A 16,836-nucleotide genomic window follows, 5' to 3' on the forward strand; every position below is an offset into this window, starting at 1 on the left:
TTAGCTATTTTGTCCTTTGGTCAAGGCGCTGAATGGATTCTGGTTTAATAAAATTTGGAAACCAGTTAAAAGAATGAAAATTGCACTGAAAAATCTCAAAAATATGTGTAATCAAAGAATCAGAGTGTATATTTCTAAAGTATTTTACCAAATCCCAAATGATATTTAAAATATCGCCTTTATACAAAATGGTGACACACCTCCAATAACGACGCATTTGATTGGCTAATAATGGGGGCTTCACTCACACGTGGATATTGTAGCTATCGTTAATGGGACGAACATATTGTTTTTTTCTAGGATATTAATTAATTTAACCGAAACAAAGTAAGCAAAGTGTTTATTTTCTTTTTATTTAAGTGACTTATTTCTAATTTCTAGCACTTTAGATAATTCACCAATGCATTTAACTGAACATTAATATTGACTTTTAAGTCAATATGGTAAATATAGAATATTTATGTTTCACTCCAGCGGTCATGCAGTATGTCACGGTAGCATTTTATATGCGACTTATTTTACCACCTGTATTTATTTATAAGTCGATCGTACTTCAGAAGTGTATTAATTCAATCGTGCGTGTCTTAAAACGCATATCGATAAGTTTTATTAATCTGAATAAAATACATGCGAATACGGACATACTTGATTTATCATGACGTGGCAGAATGTTTTTAATGTTATATGTCAACTATTTGGAAACATTGTGACAACAAGAGTTGTTAAGCTGACCAAGGGTGGTTTTTAAACGTGCTGGAAACATAATTACCTTGTCTCATGCGCTGCCTTTAGCTCACCTCAACACAAAGTGTCATGTATTGCACATTTTCGTATTAGTGTTCCGTGCAAGTAACCTAATTTCGTGTGCATTTTCAATAATTTATATGGTCATAATAGCTCGGTGAAGTTCAGTAATGGGCAACTTCATAGTTTATTCAAAATTGTCTCAGGTCAGGAAATTGCTTTTATTTATTCCAGCGTTTCCATTTCCTCGAAATGCAATATGATTCTTATTTGTTGAAACTTAAGACTTTACGCCTGCGAGTAGCAGGCTACATATAGGTGGTGATACTTCACGGAGTTACTTTGACCATATAGACAACAAATCTATTGATAGAACTGTCCGCAATCAGTAAGCCGACTGATATACGAGCCATTTGGTGCTGTAAAGTATTTGTAAAGCTACTGCTACCCGTACAACACTGTAATGACCTTTGTAAATACAGGGAATTGTCTGTATTATAGCAAAAAGGCAAACAAAAATAACAGCCTTATAAATGAAATCAAATAATGTGGCTGGCAATTTAAAGATCAAGTTGTATCCTTTCGGGGGTGTTTAACAGGAGAGAAAACGTCTAGCATCAAACTGCTGTTCTTGTCACTTTTAGGGGGTGTTTCAACAGAAGAGAAAACGTGTGTTAACAGAGAGATTCTCGCGCTTACGTGCTGTCAAAACACCTTTCTATATATGCGCGTTCCTTGGCAGAGCATCAACGTCATTCGGTCCCAAAACGGATAATTCAAAAGGAAATAACGTCAACGTAAAAATGACAACTCAGACATTCCAGCGCATTTTGTGGAAATTTAATGACGTTGAGGTGTAATGTCTTTATTTATTACTTCTTTACGCGTTTTATGCTAGAATAGCGTTAGCGCATGTTCTTTTCGTGTTATAACATCCTCAGAATTCCTCGGGATGCGTTGGTACACTCCCCATAACGGGCTCGGGAACCAACCAATCTCTCGGGATTCTACAGATGTTATAACACGAAAAAAACATGCGTTATCCATACAAAGAACAGGCGCTTGTATAAAATAAAAATAAAAACAACAGGCGACTGTATAAAATGTAAAAAGAAAAGCGGCTGTATAAAAAGTAAAACCAACAGGCGACTGCATAAAAAGTAAAAGAAAATGTGACTGTATAAAAAGTTAAAAGAACAGGTGACTGTATAAAAAGTTAAAAGAACAGGCGACTAGAAACAAATGTCAAGGACTGATATATATATGAAGGCATTTTTTATTTACACATTTATCCCTACAGACTTCCTAGATTTTTGTATATAAACAAGAGCTGGTTTTCTTTGACTGAATATGATTCTAGCTTCTTACTCTGCCGTTCAATTAGTCCACTAATGATACAAATGTACGCTTTGTTTACGGTTTGTAAATGTACGGACTCGGGCACCAACCAATGCCTCGGGATTCTGCAGATGTAACATACGTTATCCCTACAAAAGAACAGGCGCTTGTATAAAAAGTAAAAAACAACAGGCGATTGTATCAAAAGTTAAAAGAAGAGGAGACTGTTTAAAAAGTTCAAAGATAAGGCGTCTGTATAAAAAAAAGTTGAAAGAAAGGGCGACTGTATAAAAAATTAAAAGAACAGGCGACTTTATAAAAAGTTTAAAGAACAGGCGACTGTATAAAAAGTTAAAAGAAAAGGCGACTGTACAAAAAGTAAAAAGAACAGGCGACTGTATAAAAAGTTAAAAGAACAGGCGACTGTATAAAAAGTAAAAAGAACAGGCGACTGTATAAAAAGTTAAAAGAACAGGCGACTGTATAAAAAGTTAAAAGAAAAGGCGACAGTATAAAAAGTTAAAAGAAAAGGCGACTGTATAAAACAGTAAACGAACAGGCGACTGTATAAAAAAGTAAAAAGAACAGGCGACTGTATAAAAAGTTAAAAGAAAAGGCGACTGTATAAAAAGTTAAAAGAACAGGCGACTGTATAAAAGGTTAAAAGAAAATGCGACTGTATAAAAAGTAAAACGAACAGGCGACTGTATAAAAAGTTAAAACAACAGGCGACTGTATCAGAAGTAAAATGAACATGCGACTGTATAAAAGGTTGAAAGAAAAGGTGACTGTATCAAAACGAAAACGTTTAGGCGACTGTATAAAAAGTTTAAAGAACAGGCGATTGTATCAAAATTAAAACGAACAGGCGACTTTATAATAGTAAAAACGAACAGGCGACTGTAAAAAAAGTAAAACGAACAGGCGACTGTATAAAAAGTTGAAAGAAAAGGCGACAGTATAAAAAGTTAAAAGAACAGGCGACTGTATAAAAAGTTAAACGAACAGATGACTGTATAAAAAGTTAAAAGAACAGGCGACTGTATAAAAAGTTAAAAGAAAAGGCGACAGTATAAAAAGTTAAAAGAACAGGCGACTGTATAAAAAGTTAAAAGAAAAGGCGACTGTATAAAAGGTTAAAAGAAAAGGCGACTGTATAAAAAGTTGAAAGAAAAGGCGACTGTATAAAAGGTTTTTAAAAAGGCGACAGTATAAAAAGCTGAAAGAACAGGCGGCTGTATAAAAAGTTAAAAGAAAAGGCGACAGTATAAAAAGTTAAAAGAACAGGCGACAGTATAAAAAGTTAAAAGAACAGGCGACTGTATAAAAGGTTAAAAGAAAAGGCGACTGTATTAAAGGTTAAAAGAAAAGGTGACAGAATAAAAAGTTGAAAGAAAAGGCGACTGTATTAAAGGTTAAAGGAAAAGGTGACTATATAAAAGGTTAAAAGAAAAGGCGGCTGTATAAAAAGTTGAAAGAAAAGGCGAATGTATAAAAGGTTAAAAGAAAAGGCGACTGTATAAAATGTTGAAAGAAAAGGCGACTGTATAAAAGGTTAAAAGAACAGGCGACTGTATAAAAGGTTAAAAGAAAAGGCGACTGTATAAAAGGTTAAAAGAAAAGGCGGCTGTATAAAAGGTAAAAAGAAAAGGCGACTGTATAAAAAGTTGAAAGAAGAGGCGACTGTATAAAAGGTTTTTAAAAAGGCGACAGTATAAAAAGCTGAAAGAACAGGCGGCTGTATAAAAAGTTAAAACAAAAGGCGACAGTATAAAAAGTTAAAAGAACAGGCGACTGTATAAAAGGTTAAAAGAAAAGGCGACTGTATTAAAGGTTAAAAGAAAAGCTGACAGAATAAAAAGTAGAAAGAAAAGGCGACTGTACAAAACGTTAAAGGAAAAGGTGACTATATAAAAGGTTAAAAGAAAAGGCGGCTGTATAAAAAGTTGAAAGAAAAGGCGAATGTCTAAAAGGTTGAAAGAAAAGGCGACTGCATAAAAGGTTAAAAGAAAAGGCGACTGTATAAAAGGTTAAAAGAACAGGCGACTGTATAAAAGGTTAAAAGAAAAGGCGACAGTATAAAAAGTTAAAAGAACAGGCGACAGTATAAAATGTTAAAAGAACAGGCGACTGTATAAAAAGTTAAAAAAAAGGCGACTATATAAAAAGTTAAAAGAACAGGCGACTATATAAAAAGTTAAAAGAACAGGCGAATGTATAAAAAGTTAAAAGAACAGGCGACAGCATAAAAAGTTAAAAGAACATGCGACTGTATAAAAAGTTAAAAGAACAGGCGACAGCATAAAAAGTTAAAAGAACATGCGACTGTATAAAAAGTTAAAAGAACAGGCGGCTGTATAAAAAGTTAAAAGTAATGGCGACAGTAGAAAAAGTTAAAAGAACAGGCGGCTGTATAAAAAGTTAAAAGAACAGGCGACTGTATAAAAAGTAAAAAGAACAGGCGACTGTATAAAAAGTTAAAACAACAGGCGACTGTATAAAAGGTTGAAAGAAAAGGTGACTGTATAAAAAGGAAAACGTTCAGGCGACTGTATAAAAAGTTTAAAGAACAGGCGATTGTATAAAAGTTAAAACGAACAGGCGACTGTATAAAAGTTAAAACGAACAGGCGACTGTATAAAAAGTTAAAAGAACAGGCGACTGTATAAAAAGTTAAACGAACAGGCGACTGTATAAAAAGTTAAAAGAACAGGCGACTGTATGAAAATTTAAAAGAAAAGGCGAAAGTATATCAAGTTAAAAGAACAGGCGGACGTATAAAAAAATTAAAAGAAAAGACGACCGTATAAAAGGTTAAAAGAAAAGGCGACTGTATAAAAAGTTGAAAGAAAAGGCGACTGTATGAAAAGTTGAAAGAAAAGGCGACTGTATAAAAAGTTAAAAGAACAGGCGACTGTATGAAAGGTCTTTAAAAAGGCGACAGTATAAAAAGTTGAAAGAACAGGCGGCTGTATTAAAAGTTAAAAGAAAAGGCGACAGTATAAAAAGTTAAAAGAACAGGCGGCTGTATAAATAGTTAAAAGAAAAGGCGACAATATACAAAGTTAAAAGAACAGGCGACAGTATAAAAATTTAAAAGAACAGACGACTTTATAAAAGGTTAAAAGAAAGAGCGACTGTATAAAATTTGAAAGAACAGGCGCTGTATAAAAGGTTAAAAGAAAAGGTGACATAAAGGTAAAAGAAAAGCGGCTGTATAAAAGTTAAAGAAAAGGCGCTGTATAAAAGTTGAAAAAAGGCGACTGTATAAAATTAAAGAAAGGTGCTGTATAAAAAGTTGAAAGAAAAGGCGACTGTATAAAAGTTAAAAGAAAAGGCGACAGTATAAAAAGTTAAAAGAACAGGCGGCTGTATAAATAGTTAAAAGAAGAGGCGACAGTATAAAAAGTTAAAAGAACAGGCGACAGTATAAAAAGTTAAAAGAACAGGCGACCGTATAAAAGGTTAAAAGAAAAGGCGACTGAATAAAAAGTTGAAAGAAAAGGCGACTGTATAAAAGGTTAAAAGAAATAGTGACTGTATAAAAGGTTGAAAGAAAAGGCAGCTGTATAAAAAGTTGGAAGAAAAGGCGACTACAAGGTTAAAAGAGAAGGCGACTGTATCAAATGTTGAAAGAAAAGGCGACTGTATAAAAGGTTAAAAGAGCAGGCGACTGTATAAAAGGTTAAAAGAAAAGGCGACTGTATAAAAGGTTAAAAGAAAAGGCGACTGTATAAAAAGTTAAAAGAAAAGGCGACTGTATAAAAAGTTAAAAGAACAAGCGACTGTATAAAAGGTTTTTAAAAAGGCGAAAGTATAAAATGTTGAAAGAACAGGCGGCTGTATAAAAAGTTAAAAGAAGAGGCGACAGTATAAAAAGTTAGAAGAACAGGCGACTGTATAAAAGGTTAAAAGAACAGGCGACTGTATAAAAAGTTGAAAGAAAAGGCGACTATATAAAAGGTTAAAACAAAAGGCGACTGCATAAAATGTTGAAAGAAAAGGCGACTGTATAAAAGGTTAAAAGAACAGGCGACTGTATAAAAGGTTAATGGAAAGGGCGACTGTATAAAAAGTAAAAGAACAGGCGACTGTATAAAAAGTTAAAAGAACAGGCGACTGTATAAAAAGTTAAAAGAAAATGCGACAGTATAAAAAGTTAAAAGAACAGGCGACTGTATAAAAAATTAAAAGAACAGGCGACAGTTTAAAAAGTTAAAAGAACTGGCGGCTGTATAAAAAGTGAAAAGAACAGGCGACAGTAGGAAAAGTTAAAAGAACAGGCGATTGTATAAAAGTTAAACGAACAGGTGACTGTATAAAAGTTAAACGAACAGGTGACTGTATAAAAAGTTAAAAGAACAGGCGACTGTATAAAAAGTTAAAAGAAAAGGCGAAAGTATATAAAGTTAAAAGAACAGGCGGATGTTTAAAAGTTAAAGAAAAGGCGACTGTATAAAAGGTTAAAAGAAAAGGCGACTGTATAAAAAGTTGAAAGAACAGGCGACTGTATAAAAAGTTAAAAGAACAGGCGACTGTATAAAAAGGTCTTTAAAAAGGCGACAGTATGAAAAGTTGAAAGAACAGGCGGCTGTATTAAAAGTTAAAAGAAAAGGCGACAGTATAAAAAGTTAAAAGAACAGGCGGCTGTATGAAAGTTAAAAGAACAGGCGACCGTATAAAAGGTTAAAAGAAATGGTGACGACTGTATAAAAGGTTAAAAGAAAAGGCAGCTGTATAAAAAGTTGAAGAAAAGGCACTGTATAAAAGGTTAAAAGAAAGGCGAACTGTATAAAAGGTTAAAAGAAAAGGCGACTGTATAAAAGGTTAAAAAAAGGCGACTGTATAAAAAGTTAAAGACAGGCGACTGTAAAAGTTTTTAAAATCGAAAGTATAAAAGTTGAAAGAGGCGGCTGTATAAAAAGTTAAAAGAAAGGCGACAGTATAAAAAGTTAGAAGAACAGGCGACTTTTAAAAGGTTAAAAGAACGCGACGTATAAAAAGTTGAAAGAAAGGCGACTGTATAAAAGTTAAAGAAAAGCGACTGTATAAAAGTAAAAGAACAGCGACTGTATAAAAGGTTAATGAAAGGCGACTGTATAAAAAGTAAAGAACAGGCGACTGTATAAAAAGTTAAAGAACAGGCGACTGTATAAAAGTTAAAAAAAATGCGACGTATAAAAGTTAAAAGAACAGGCGACTGTATAAAAGTTAAAAGAACAGGCGACGTATAAAAAGTTAAAGAACAGGCGTGATAAAATAAAAGAAAACGACAAGGAAGTGACAGGTTGTATAAAAGTTAAAAGAACATGCGACTGTATAAAAGTTAAAACGAAAGGCGACTGTATAAAAGTTAAAAGAAAGGCGACTGTATAAAAAGTTAAAAAAGGGATGTATAAAAGTTTAAAAAAGGCGAAGTATGTAAAGTAAAAGAACAGGCGGATGTATAAAAGTTAAAAGAAAAGGCGACTGTATAAAAGGTTAAAAGAAAAGGCGACTGTATAAAAAGTTGAAAGAAGAGGCGACTGTATAAAAAGTTAAAAGAACAGGCGACTGTATAAAAGGTTTTAAAAGGCGACAGTATAAAAGTTGAAAGAACAGGCGGCTTATAAAAGTTAAAAGAAAGCGACAGTATAAAAAGTTAAAAGAACAGGCGCGTATAAAAAGTTAAAAGAAAGGCGACAGTATAAAAAGTTAAAAGAAAGGCGACAGTATAAAAAGTTAAAAGAACAAACGACTTTATAAAAGGTTAAAAGAAAAGGCGACTGTATAAAAGTTTGAAAGAAAAGGCGACTGTATAAATAGTTAAAAGAAAAGGCGACAGTATAAAAAGTAATAAGAACAGGCGACAGTATAAATAGTTAAAAGAACAAACGACTTTATAAAAGGTTAAAAGAAAAGGTGACTATATAAAAAGGAAAACGTTTAGGCGACAGTATAAAAAGTTTAAAGAACAGGCGATTCTATAAAATTTGAAACAAACAGGCGACTGTATAAAAAGATAAAGAAAGGCGACTTTATAAAATGTAAAGAACGGACTGTATAAAAGTTAAAGCACAGGCGACTGTATAAAAAGTTAAGAAAGGCGACTTAAAGTTAAAAGAAAGGCGACTGTATAAAAAGTTGAAAGAAAGGCGACTGTATAAAAGTTAAAAGAAAAGGCGACTGTATAAAAGTTTAAAAGAAAAGGCGACTGTATAAAAAGTTGACAGAAAAGGCGACTGTATAAAAGGTTTTTAAAAAGGCGACAGTATAAAAGCTAAAAGAACAGCGGCTGTATAAAAAGTTAAAAAGGCGAAAGTATAAAAGTTGAAAGAACAGGCGGCTGTATAAAAGTTAAAAGAAAGGCGATAGTATAAAAAGTTGACAGAAAAGGCGGCTGTATAAAAGGTTTTTAAAAAGGCGACAGTATAAAAAGCTGAAAGAACAGGCGGCTATATAAAAGATAAAAAAAGGCGACTGATAAAAGTTAAAAAAAGGCGACGTATAAAAGTTAAAGAACAGGCGACTGTATAAAAGTTAAAGAAAAGGCGACTGTATAAAAGTAAAAGAAAGGCGACTGTATAAAAGTTGAGAGAAAAGGCGACTGTATAAAAGTTAAAAGGCGACAGTATAAAAAGCTAAAGAACAGGCGCTGTATAAAATTAAAAGAAGAGGCGACAGTATAAAAAGTTAAAAGAACGGCGACGTATAAAAAGTAAAAGAACAGTGACTGAAAAAGTTAAAAGAACAGGCGACTGTATAAAAGTTAAAGAAAGGCGACTTATAAAAGTTAAAAGAAAGGGACTGTATAAAAAGTTAAAAGAACAGGCGACTGTATAAAAGTTTAAAAGAAAAGGCGAGTATAAAAAGTTAAAAAACAGGGGATGTATAAAAGTTAAAGAAAAGGCGACTGTATAAAAAGTAAAAAAAAGCGACTGTATAAAAAGTTAAAGAACAGGTACTTAAAAAAGTTAATAGAACAGGCGATGTATAAAAGTTAAAAAAGCGACTGTATAAAAGTAAAAAACAGGCGACTGTATAAAAGTAAAAGAAAGCGACTGTATAAAAAGGTTGAAAAACAGGTGACTTTATAAAGAGTTAAAAGAAAAATCTACTGTATAAAAAGTAAAACGAACAGGCGACTGTATAAAAGTAAAACAAAGGGACTGTATAAAAGTTAAAGGAAAGGCGACTGTAAAAAGTTGAAAGAAAACCTGATTTATAAAAAGTAAAGAAAAGGCGATGTAAAAGTTAAAGAAAAGTATCTGTATAAAAAGTTAAGAAAAGGCGACTGTATAAAAGTTAAAAGAAGGCGACTGTATAAAAGTTAAAAGAAAAGGGACTGTATAAAAAGTTAAAAGAACAGCGACTGTATAAAAGTTAAACGAAAAGGCGACGTATAAAAGTAAAGACAGGCGACTGTAAAAGTTAAAGAACAGGGCAGTAAAAAAGTTAAAGAAAGGCGACTGTATAAAAGTTAAAAGAACAGGCGACAGTATAAAAAGTTTAAAGAACAGGCGACTCTATAAAAAGTTAAAACAAACAGGCGACTGTATAAAAGTTAAAACGAACAGGCGACTGTATAAAAAAGTTAAGAAAGCGACTGTATAAAATAAAGACAAGGACTGTATAAAAGGTTAAAGAAAGCAATTATAAAGAAGAACTTGCGACATATAAATTAAAAGAAGGATTCTTTAAAGTTTAGTACACAGCGACTAGTATAAAAGATAAAAAACAGGCGCTTATAAAAGTGAACGAAAGGCGACTGATAGAAAAGTTAAAAGACAGGCGATGATAAAAAGTTAAACGAACATGCGACTGTATAAAAGTTAAAAGAACAGGCGACTGTATAAAAAGTTAAAAGAAAGGCGACTGTATAAAAGGTTAAAGAAAAGGGAATGTATAAAAAGTTACAGAAAGGCGAAAGTATAAAGTTTAAAAGGCGATGTATAAAAGCTAAAGAAAGGCGCTGTATAAAATATTAAAAGAAAAGGCGACAGTATAAAAGTTAAAAGAAAGGCGGCTGTATAAAAAGTTAAAAGAAAGGCGACGAGTTAAAAAGTGACAGAAAAGGAGAACAGGCGTATAAAAGAAAAGGCGACAGTATAAAAAGTTAAAAGGAAAGCGACAGTATAAAAAGTTAAAAGAACAGGCGACAGTATAAAAAGTTAAAAGAACAGGCGACTGTATAAAAAGTTAAAAGAAAAGGCGACTGTATAAAAGGTTAAAAGAAAAGGCGACTGTATAAAAGTTAAAAGAAAAGGCGACAGTATAAAAGTTTTTAAAAAGGCGACAGTATAAAAAGTAAAAGAACAGACGACTTTATAAAAAGTAAAAGAAAAGGCGACTATAAAAAGGTAAAAGAAAGGCGCGTATAAATAGTTAAAAGAAAGGCGACAGTATAAAAGTTAAAAGAACAGGCGACAGTATAAAAAGTTAAAAGAACAGGCGACTTTATAAAAGGATAAAGAAAGGCGACTGATAAAAAGTTGAAAACAAGGCGACTGTATAAAAGTTAAAGAAAGGGACTGTATAAAAGGTTGAAAGAAACAGGCGACTGTATAAAAGTTAGAAGAACAGGCGACTTAAAAGTTAAAAGAAAGGCGACTGTATCAAAAGTTAAAGAAAAGGCGACTGTATAAAAAGTTAAGACACAGGCGACTGTATAAAAGGTAAAAAGAAAAGGCGACTGTATAAAAAGTTGAATTAACAGGCGACTGTATAAAAAGTTAAAAGAAAAGGCGACAGTATAAAAAGTTAAAAGAACAGCGATGTAAAAAAGGTTTAAAAAGGCGAAGTATAAAAGTTGAAAGAACAGGCGCTGTATAAAAGTTAAAAGAAAGGCGACAGTATAAAAAGTTAGAAGAACAGGCGACTGTATAAAAAGGTTAAAGAAAAGGCGACGTATAAAAATTGAAAGAAAAGGCGATATATAAAAGTTAAAAAAAAGGCGACTGATAAAATGTTAAAGAAAAGGCGACGTATAAAAGGTTAAAAGAACAGGCGGCTGTATAAAAGTTAAAGAAAGGGCGACTGTATAAAAAGTTAAAAGAACAGGCGACGTATAAAAAGTTAAAGAACAGGCGACTGTATAAAAAGTTAAAAGAAAGGCGACAGTATAAAAAGTTAAAAAAAAGGCGACTGTATAAAAATTAAAAGAACTGTAAACAGTTTTAAAAAAGCATTAAAAAAGAAAACAGGCGCTGTATAAAAAGTAAAAGAAAGGCGACAGATAAAAAAGTTAAAAGAACAGGCGATGTATAAAAAGTTAAAAGAACAGGTGACTGTATAAAAGTTAAAGAACAGGGACTGTATAAAAAGTTAAAAGAAAAGGCGACTGTATAAAAGTAAAAAGAAAAGGCGAAGTATAATAAGTTAAAAGAACAGGCGATGTATAAAAAGTTAAAGAAAAGGCGACTATAAATAAAGATAAAAGAAAAGGCGACTGTATAAAAAGTTAAAAGAACAGGCGACTGTATAAAAGTTTTAAAAGAAAAGGCGACTGTATAAAAAGGTTAAAAAAGGACAGTATGAAAAAGTTGAAAGAACAGGCGCTGTATTAAAGTTAAAAGAAAAGGCGACGTATAAAAAGTTAAAAGAACAGGCGGCTGTATAAAAGTTAAAAGAACAGGCGACGTATAAAAGGTTAAAGAAAGGGACTGTATAAAAAGGCGTGTAAAAAGAAAAGAATGGCTACTGTATAAAAAGTTAAAAGAAAAGGCACTGTATAAAAGTTAAAGAAAAGGCGACTGTAAAAAGTTAAAGAACAGGCGACTGTATAAAAGTTGAAGAAAAGGCCGACTGTATAAAAGGTTAAAAGAACAGGCGACTGTATAAAAGTTAAAAGAAAAGGCGGACTGTAAAAAGTTAAAAGAAAAGGCGACTGTATAAAAGTTAAAAGAACAGGCGACTGTATAAAAAGTTTTTAAAATGAAGCGACGTATAAAAAGTTAAAGAGCAGGCGGCTGTATAAAAGTTAAAGAAAGGCGACTGTATAAAAAGTAAAACGAACAGGCGACTGTAAAGAGTTAAAAGAACAGGTGGCTGTATAAAAAGTTGAAAGAAAAGGCGACTGTATAAAACGTTAAAAGAACAGGCGACTGTATAAAAAGTTAAACGAAAAGGCGACTGTATAAAAGGTAAAACGAACAGGCGACTGTATGAAAAGTTATAAAAACAGGCGACTGTATAAAAAAGTTAAAAGAATAGACGACTGTATAAAAAATGTCAAGGACTGATATATATGAAGGCATTTTTATTGACACATTTATCCCTGCAGACTTCCTTCATTTTTTTGTATATTAACAAGAGTAGGTTTTCTTTGACTAGCTTCTAGCTTCTTACACTGCCGGAAGTTCAATTAGTCCGCTAATGATACAAATGTACGCTTTGTTTACGGTTTGTAAATGTGCGCATACCCTTTTTCTTGATTCCTGACTTACACCATTTTCATGTGCGCATACCCTCTTTCTTGACTTACACTATTTACATGTCCGCCTACCCTCTTTCTTGACTTACGATATTTCCTTGTCTGTTTGTAGCAGATGACCTTGCGGGCAGTACTTGGTTTCTCGTGCAGACGATCGTCGCAGGCCAAGTTATATCAGCAGCTTTTACCGCCGATCAGTGTAGTTAAGCGGGATTTTCATGAGGACTTCTTGAATAAACAGAAAAACCTTGATAAACCAACCGTCCTCATAACAGGTATCATCAGTTTGATAGCCGTTCTCAAAGTCACGGCAGTGAATAGAGGATATTGATTTGTTGTCGTGTAAGATGTAGAAGATATTTGTTTGTTTCAGTGTAAGATTGAAATATCTATCACGAGTGAACACCAGATTCAATATTTTTACGAGTGGCATAACGAATGAAAATGTAAAATATGGTGTTCGTGAGTGAAAGATTATAAGATTCTTTCACTGGTGGTAGGTGCAGATGGAAATATTCGACTTGAGGGTAACTGTTTTGGCGGTAACGAGGCTCTGCCGGATATTTCCACCTGCACTTACCACCAGTGATTCAATCCTTTTTCTTGTATGCCATATTCAACAAATAATAGTTCAATAAATTCAAACAAACGACATTCCTACAGACTTTCTATTTACAATAGCTTATTAACAAAGCGCATGAACTTTACGTCCGTAAACAGGAATTCCGTCATGACGTTACAAAGACAAACGCAACGTAATAGTTCCAGTTTTGTTTCATCATCTGCAGTGAAATGTTATGTTTTTCCGTAAAATACCGTTTTTTAAATCAGGAAATACACTGTAAGGAACAAAGAGGAATTACCAAGGAATTTGATTTCTATCCGGTTTTATGTAAATCATTATAATTACTACACGAATCTGCTACAAAGATGTAGTTCGTTATACGTCATTTAGAGCACGAGAGTCATCTTACACACCTGGATGTAAGATGGAGTTTTCCAGCACCGGTGAAATCACCAGAAATCCCAGTCTCGTATGCAAGAAATTTTGATCTTACATGTAAAACAAACAAATTTTCTTTTTATTTCATGTTTTGACTTGAATTATCCATTTTATAGTTTCTTACCTGTGAAAATTATATTTCATTCTAATATTTCGCTAACTCATTGAAAAATATGTAATAAAGGGATATGTTTCACCAAGTAAATATTATCACCCAGTGAACACCTCATAACCTAGTGGACACCATTAGCTAGTTACTACCCAGCAAACACCATCAGCTAGTCATCATTGAGCGAACACATTCACCCAGCGAACACCATCAGCTAGTTATCACCCAGAATACACCATAATTTAGTGGGCACCATCAGCTAGTTATTAACTAGCCAACACCATCAGCTAGTTATCACCTAGCAAACACCATCAGCTAGTTATCACGCAGCCAACACCATCAACTAGATATTACAAAGCCAACACCATCAGCTAGTTATTAGCAAGCCAACACAATCAGCTAGTTATTACCCAGCCAGCCACCATCATCAGCTAGTTTTTACCCAGCCAACACAATCAGCTAGTTATTACCCAGCCAGCACAATCAGCTAGTTATTACCCAGCCAGCCACCATCATCAGCTAGTTTTTACCCAGCAAACACCATCAGCTAGTTTTTACCCAGCCAACACAATCAGCTAGTTATTACCCAGCCAGCCACCATCATCAGCTAGTTTTTACCCAGCAAACACCATCAGCTAGTTTTTACCCAGCAAACACCATCAGCTAGTTTTTACCCAGCAAACACCATCAGCTAGTTATTAGCCAGCCAAAACCATCAGCTAGTTATTAGCCAGCAAACACCATTAGCTAGTTATAACCCAGGAAACACCATCAGCTAGTTATTAGCCAACCAACACCATCAGCTAGTTATTAGCCAACCAACACCATCAGCTAGTTATCACCCAGGAAACACCATCAGCTAGTTATAACCCAGCAAACACCATCAGCTAGTTATAACCCAGCCAACACCATCAGCTAGTTATTAGCCAGCAAACACCATCAGCTAGTTATTAGCCAACCAAAACCATCAGCTAGTTATTAGCCAGCCAACACCATCAGCTAGTTATTAGCCAGCAAACACCATCAGCTAGTTATAACCCAGCCAACACCATCAGCTAGTTATTAGCCAGCAAACACCATCAGCTAGTTATTAGCCAACCAAAACCATCAGCTAGTTATTAGCAAGCCAACACCATCAGCTAGTTATTACCCAGCCAACACCATCAGCTAGTTATAACCCAGCAAACACCATCAGCTAGTTATTAGCCAGCAAACACCATCAGCTAGTTATTAGCCAACCAAAACCATCAGCTAGTTATTAGCCAACCAAAACCATCAGCTAGTTATTAGCCAGCAAACACCATTAGCTAGTTATAACCCAGGAAACACCATCAGCTAGTTATTACCCAGCCAACACCATCAGCTAGTTATCACCCAGGAAACACCATCAGCTAGTTATTAGCCAGCAAACACCATCAGCTAGTTATTAGCCAACCAACACCATCAGCTAGTTATAACCCAGCAAACACCATCAGCTAGTTATTAGCCAGCCAAAACCATCAGCTAGTTATTAGCCAGCAAACACCATTAGCTAGTTATAACCCAGGAAACACCATCAGCTAGTTATTAGCCAACCAACACCATCAGCTAGTTATTACCCAGCAAACAACATCAGCTAGTTATCACCCAGGAAACACCATCAGCTAGTTATTACCCTCAAACAACATCAGCTAGTTATCACCCAGGAAACACCATCAGCTAGTTATTAGCCAACCAACACCATCAGCTAGTTATTAGCCAACCAACACCATCAGCTAGTTATAACCCAGCAAACACCATCAGCTAGTTATCACCCAGGAAACACCATCAGCTAGTTATTACCCAGCAAACAACATCAGCTAGTTATCACCCAGGAAACACCATCAGCTAGTTATAACCCAGCAAACAACATCAGCTAGTTATCACCCAGGAAACACCATCAGCTAGTTATTACCCAGCAAACACCATCAGCTAGTTTTTACCCAGCAAACACCATCAGCTAGTTATTAGCCAGCCAAAACCATCAGCTAGTTATTAGCCAACCAACACCATCAGCTAGTTATAACCCAGCAAACACCATCAGCTAGTTATCACCCAGGAAACACCATCAGCTAGTTATAACACAGCAAACAACATCAGCTAGTTATCACCCAGGAAACACCATCAGCTAGTTATTACCCAGCAAACACCATCAGCTAGTTTTTACCCAGCAAACACCATCAGCTAGTTATTAGCCAGCCAAAACCATCAGCTAGTTATTAGCCAGCAAACACCATTAGCTAGTTATAACCCAGGAAACACCATCAGCTAGTTATTAGCCAGGAAACACCATCAGCTAGTTATTAGCCAGGAAACACCATCAGCTAGTTTTTACCCAGCAAACACCATCAGCTAGTTATTAGCCAGCAAACACCATTAGCTAGTTATAACCCAGGAAACACCATTAGCTAGTTATAACCCAGGAAACAACATCAGCTAGTTATTAGCCAGGAAACACCATCAGCTAGTTATTAGCCAGGAAACACCATCATCTAGTTTTTACCCAGCAAACACCATCAGCTAGTTATTAGCCAGCCAAAACCATCAGCTAGTTATTAGCCAGCAAACACCATTAGCTAGTTATTAGCCAGACAACACCATCAGCTAGTTATAACCCAGGAAACACCATCAGCTAGTTATAACCCAGGAAACACCATCAGCTAGTTATTAGCCAACCAACACCATCAGCTAGTTATAACCCATCAAACACCATCAGCTAGTTATTACCCAGCAAACAGCATCAGCTAGTTATAACCCAGCAAACACCATCAGCTAGTTATAACCCAGCAAACAACATCAGCTAGTTATTACCCAGCAAACAACATCAGCTAGTTATTACCCAGCAAACAACATCAGCTAGTTATTAGCCAACCAACACCATCAGCTAGTTATAACCCAGCAAACACCATCAGCTAGTTATTACCCAGCAAACACCATCAGCTAGTTATAACCCAGCAAACAACATCAGCTAGTTATTACCCAGCAAACAACATCAGCTAGTTATTACCCAGCAAACAACATCAGCTAGTTATTAGCCAACCAACACCATCAGCTAGTTATAACCCAGCAAACACCATCAGCTAGTTATTACCCAGCAAACAACATCAGCTAGTTATTACCCAGCAAACAACATCAGCTAGTTATTAGCCAACCAACACCATCAGCTAGTTATAACCCAGCAAACACCATCAGCTAGTTATTACCCAGCAAACA

The 16,836-nt window shown here is 34.7% G+C and overlaps 1 protein-coding gene across 2 annotated transcripts in view; it reads left to right on the forward strand.

The window, feature by feature from the left end:
- Nucleotides 1-223: 223 nt before the first annotated feature.
- LOC123524465 (L-threonine 3-dehydrogenase, mitochondrial-like) overlaps nucleotides 224-16,836 on the forward strand; it is a 69,096-nt gene continuing 52,483 nt past the window's right edge. The window contains exons 1-2 of one of the 2 annotated variants that reach the window (XM_045302676.1): nucleotides 224-327; nucleotides 12,606-12,768. In XM_045302676.1, coding sequence (XP_045158611.1) covers nucleotides 12,609-12,768 — 160 coding nt within the window. In that variant the 5' untranslated portion in view covers nucleotides 224-327; nucleotides 12,606-12,608. The remainder of the gene's footprint in view (nucleotides 328-12,605; nucleotides 12,769-16,836) is intronic. The other variant, XM_045302675.1, reaches the window with a different exon arrangement.

The sequence above is a fragment of the Mercenaria mercenaria genome, chromosome 3, assembly GCF_021730395.1.
Source record: "Mercenaria mercenaria strain notata chromosome 3, MADL_Memer_1, whole genome shotgun sequence".
Lineage (NCBI taxonomy): Eukaryota > Metazoa > Mollusca > Bivalvia > Venerida > Veneridae > Mercenaria > Mercenaria mercenaria.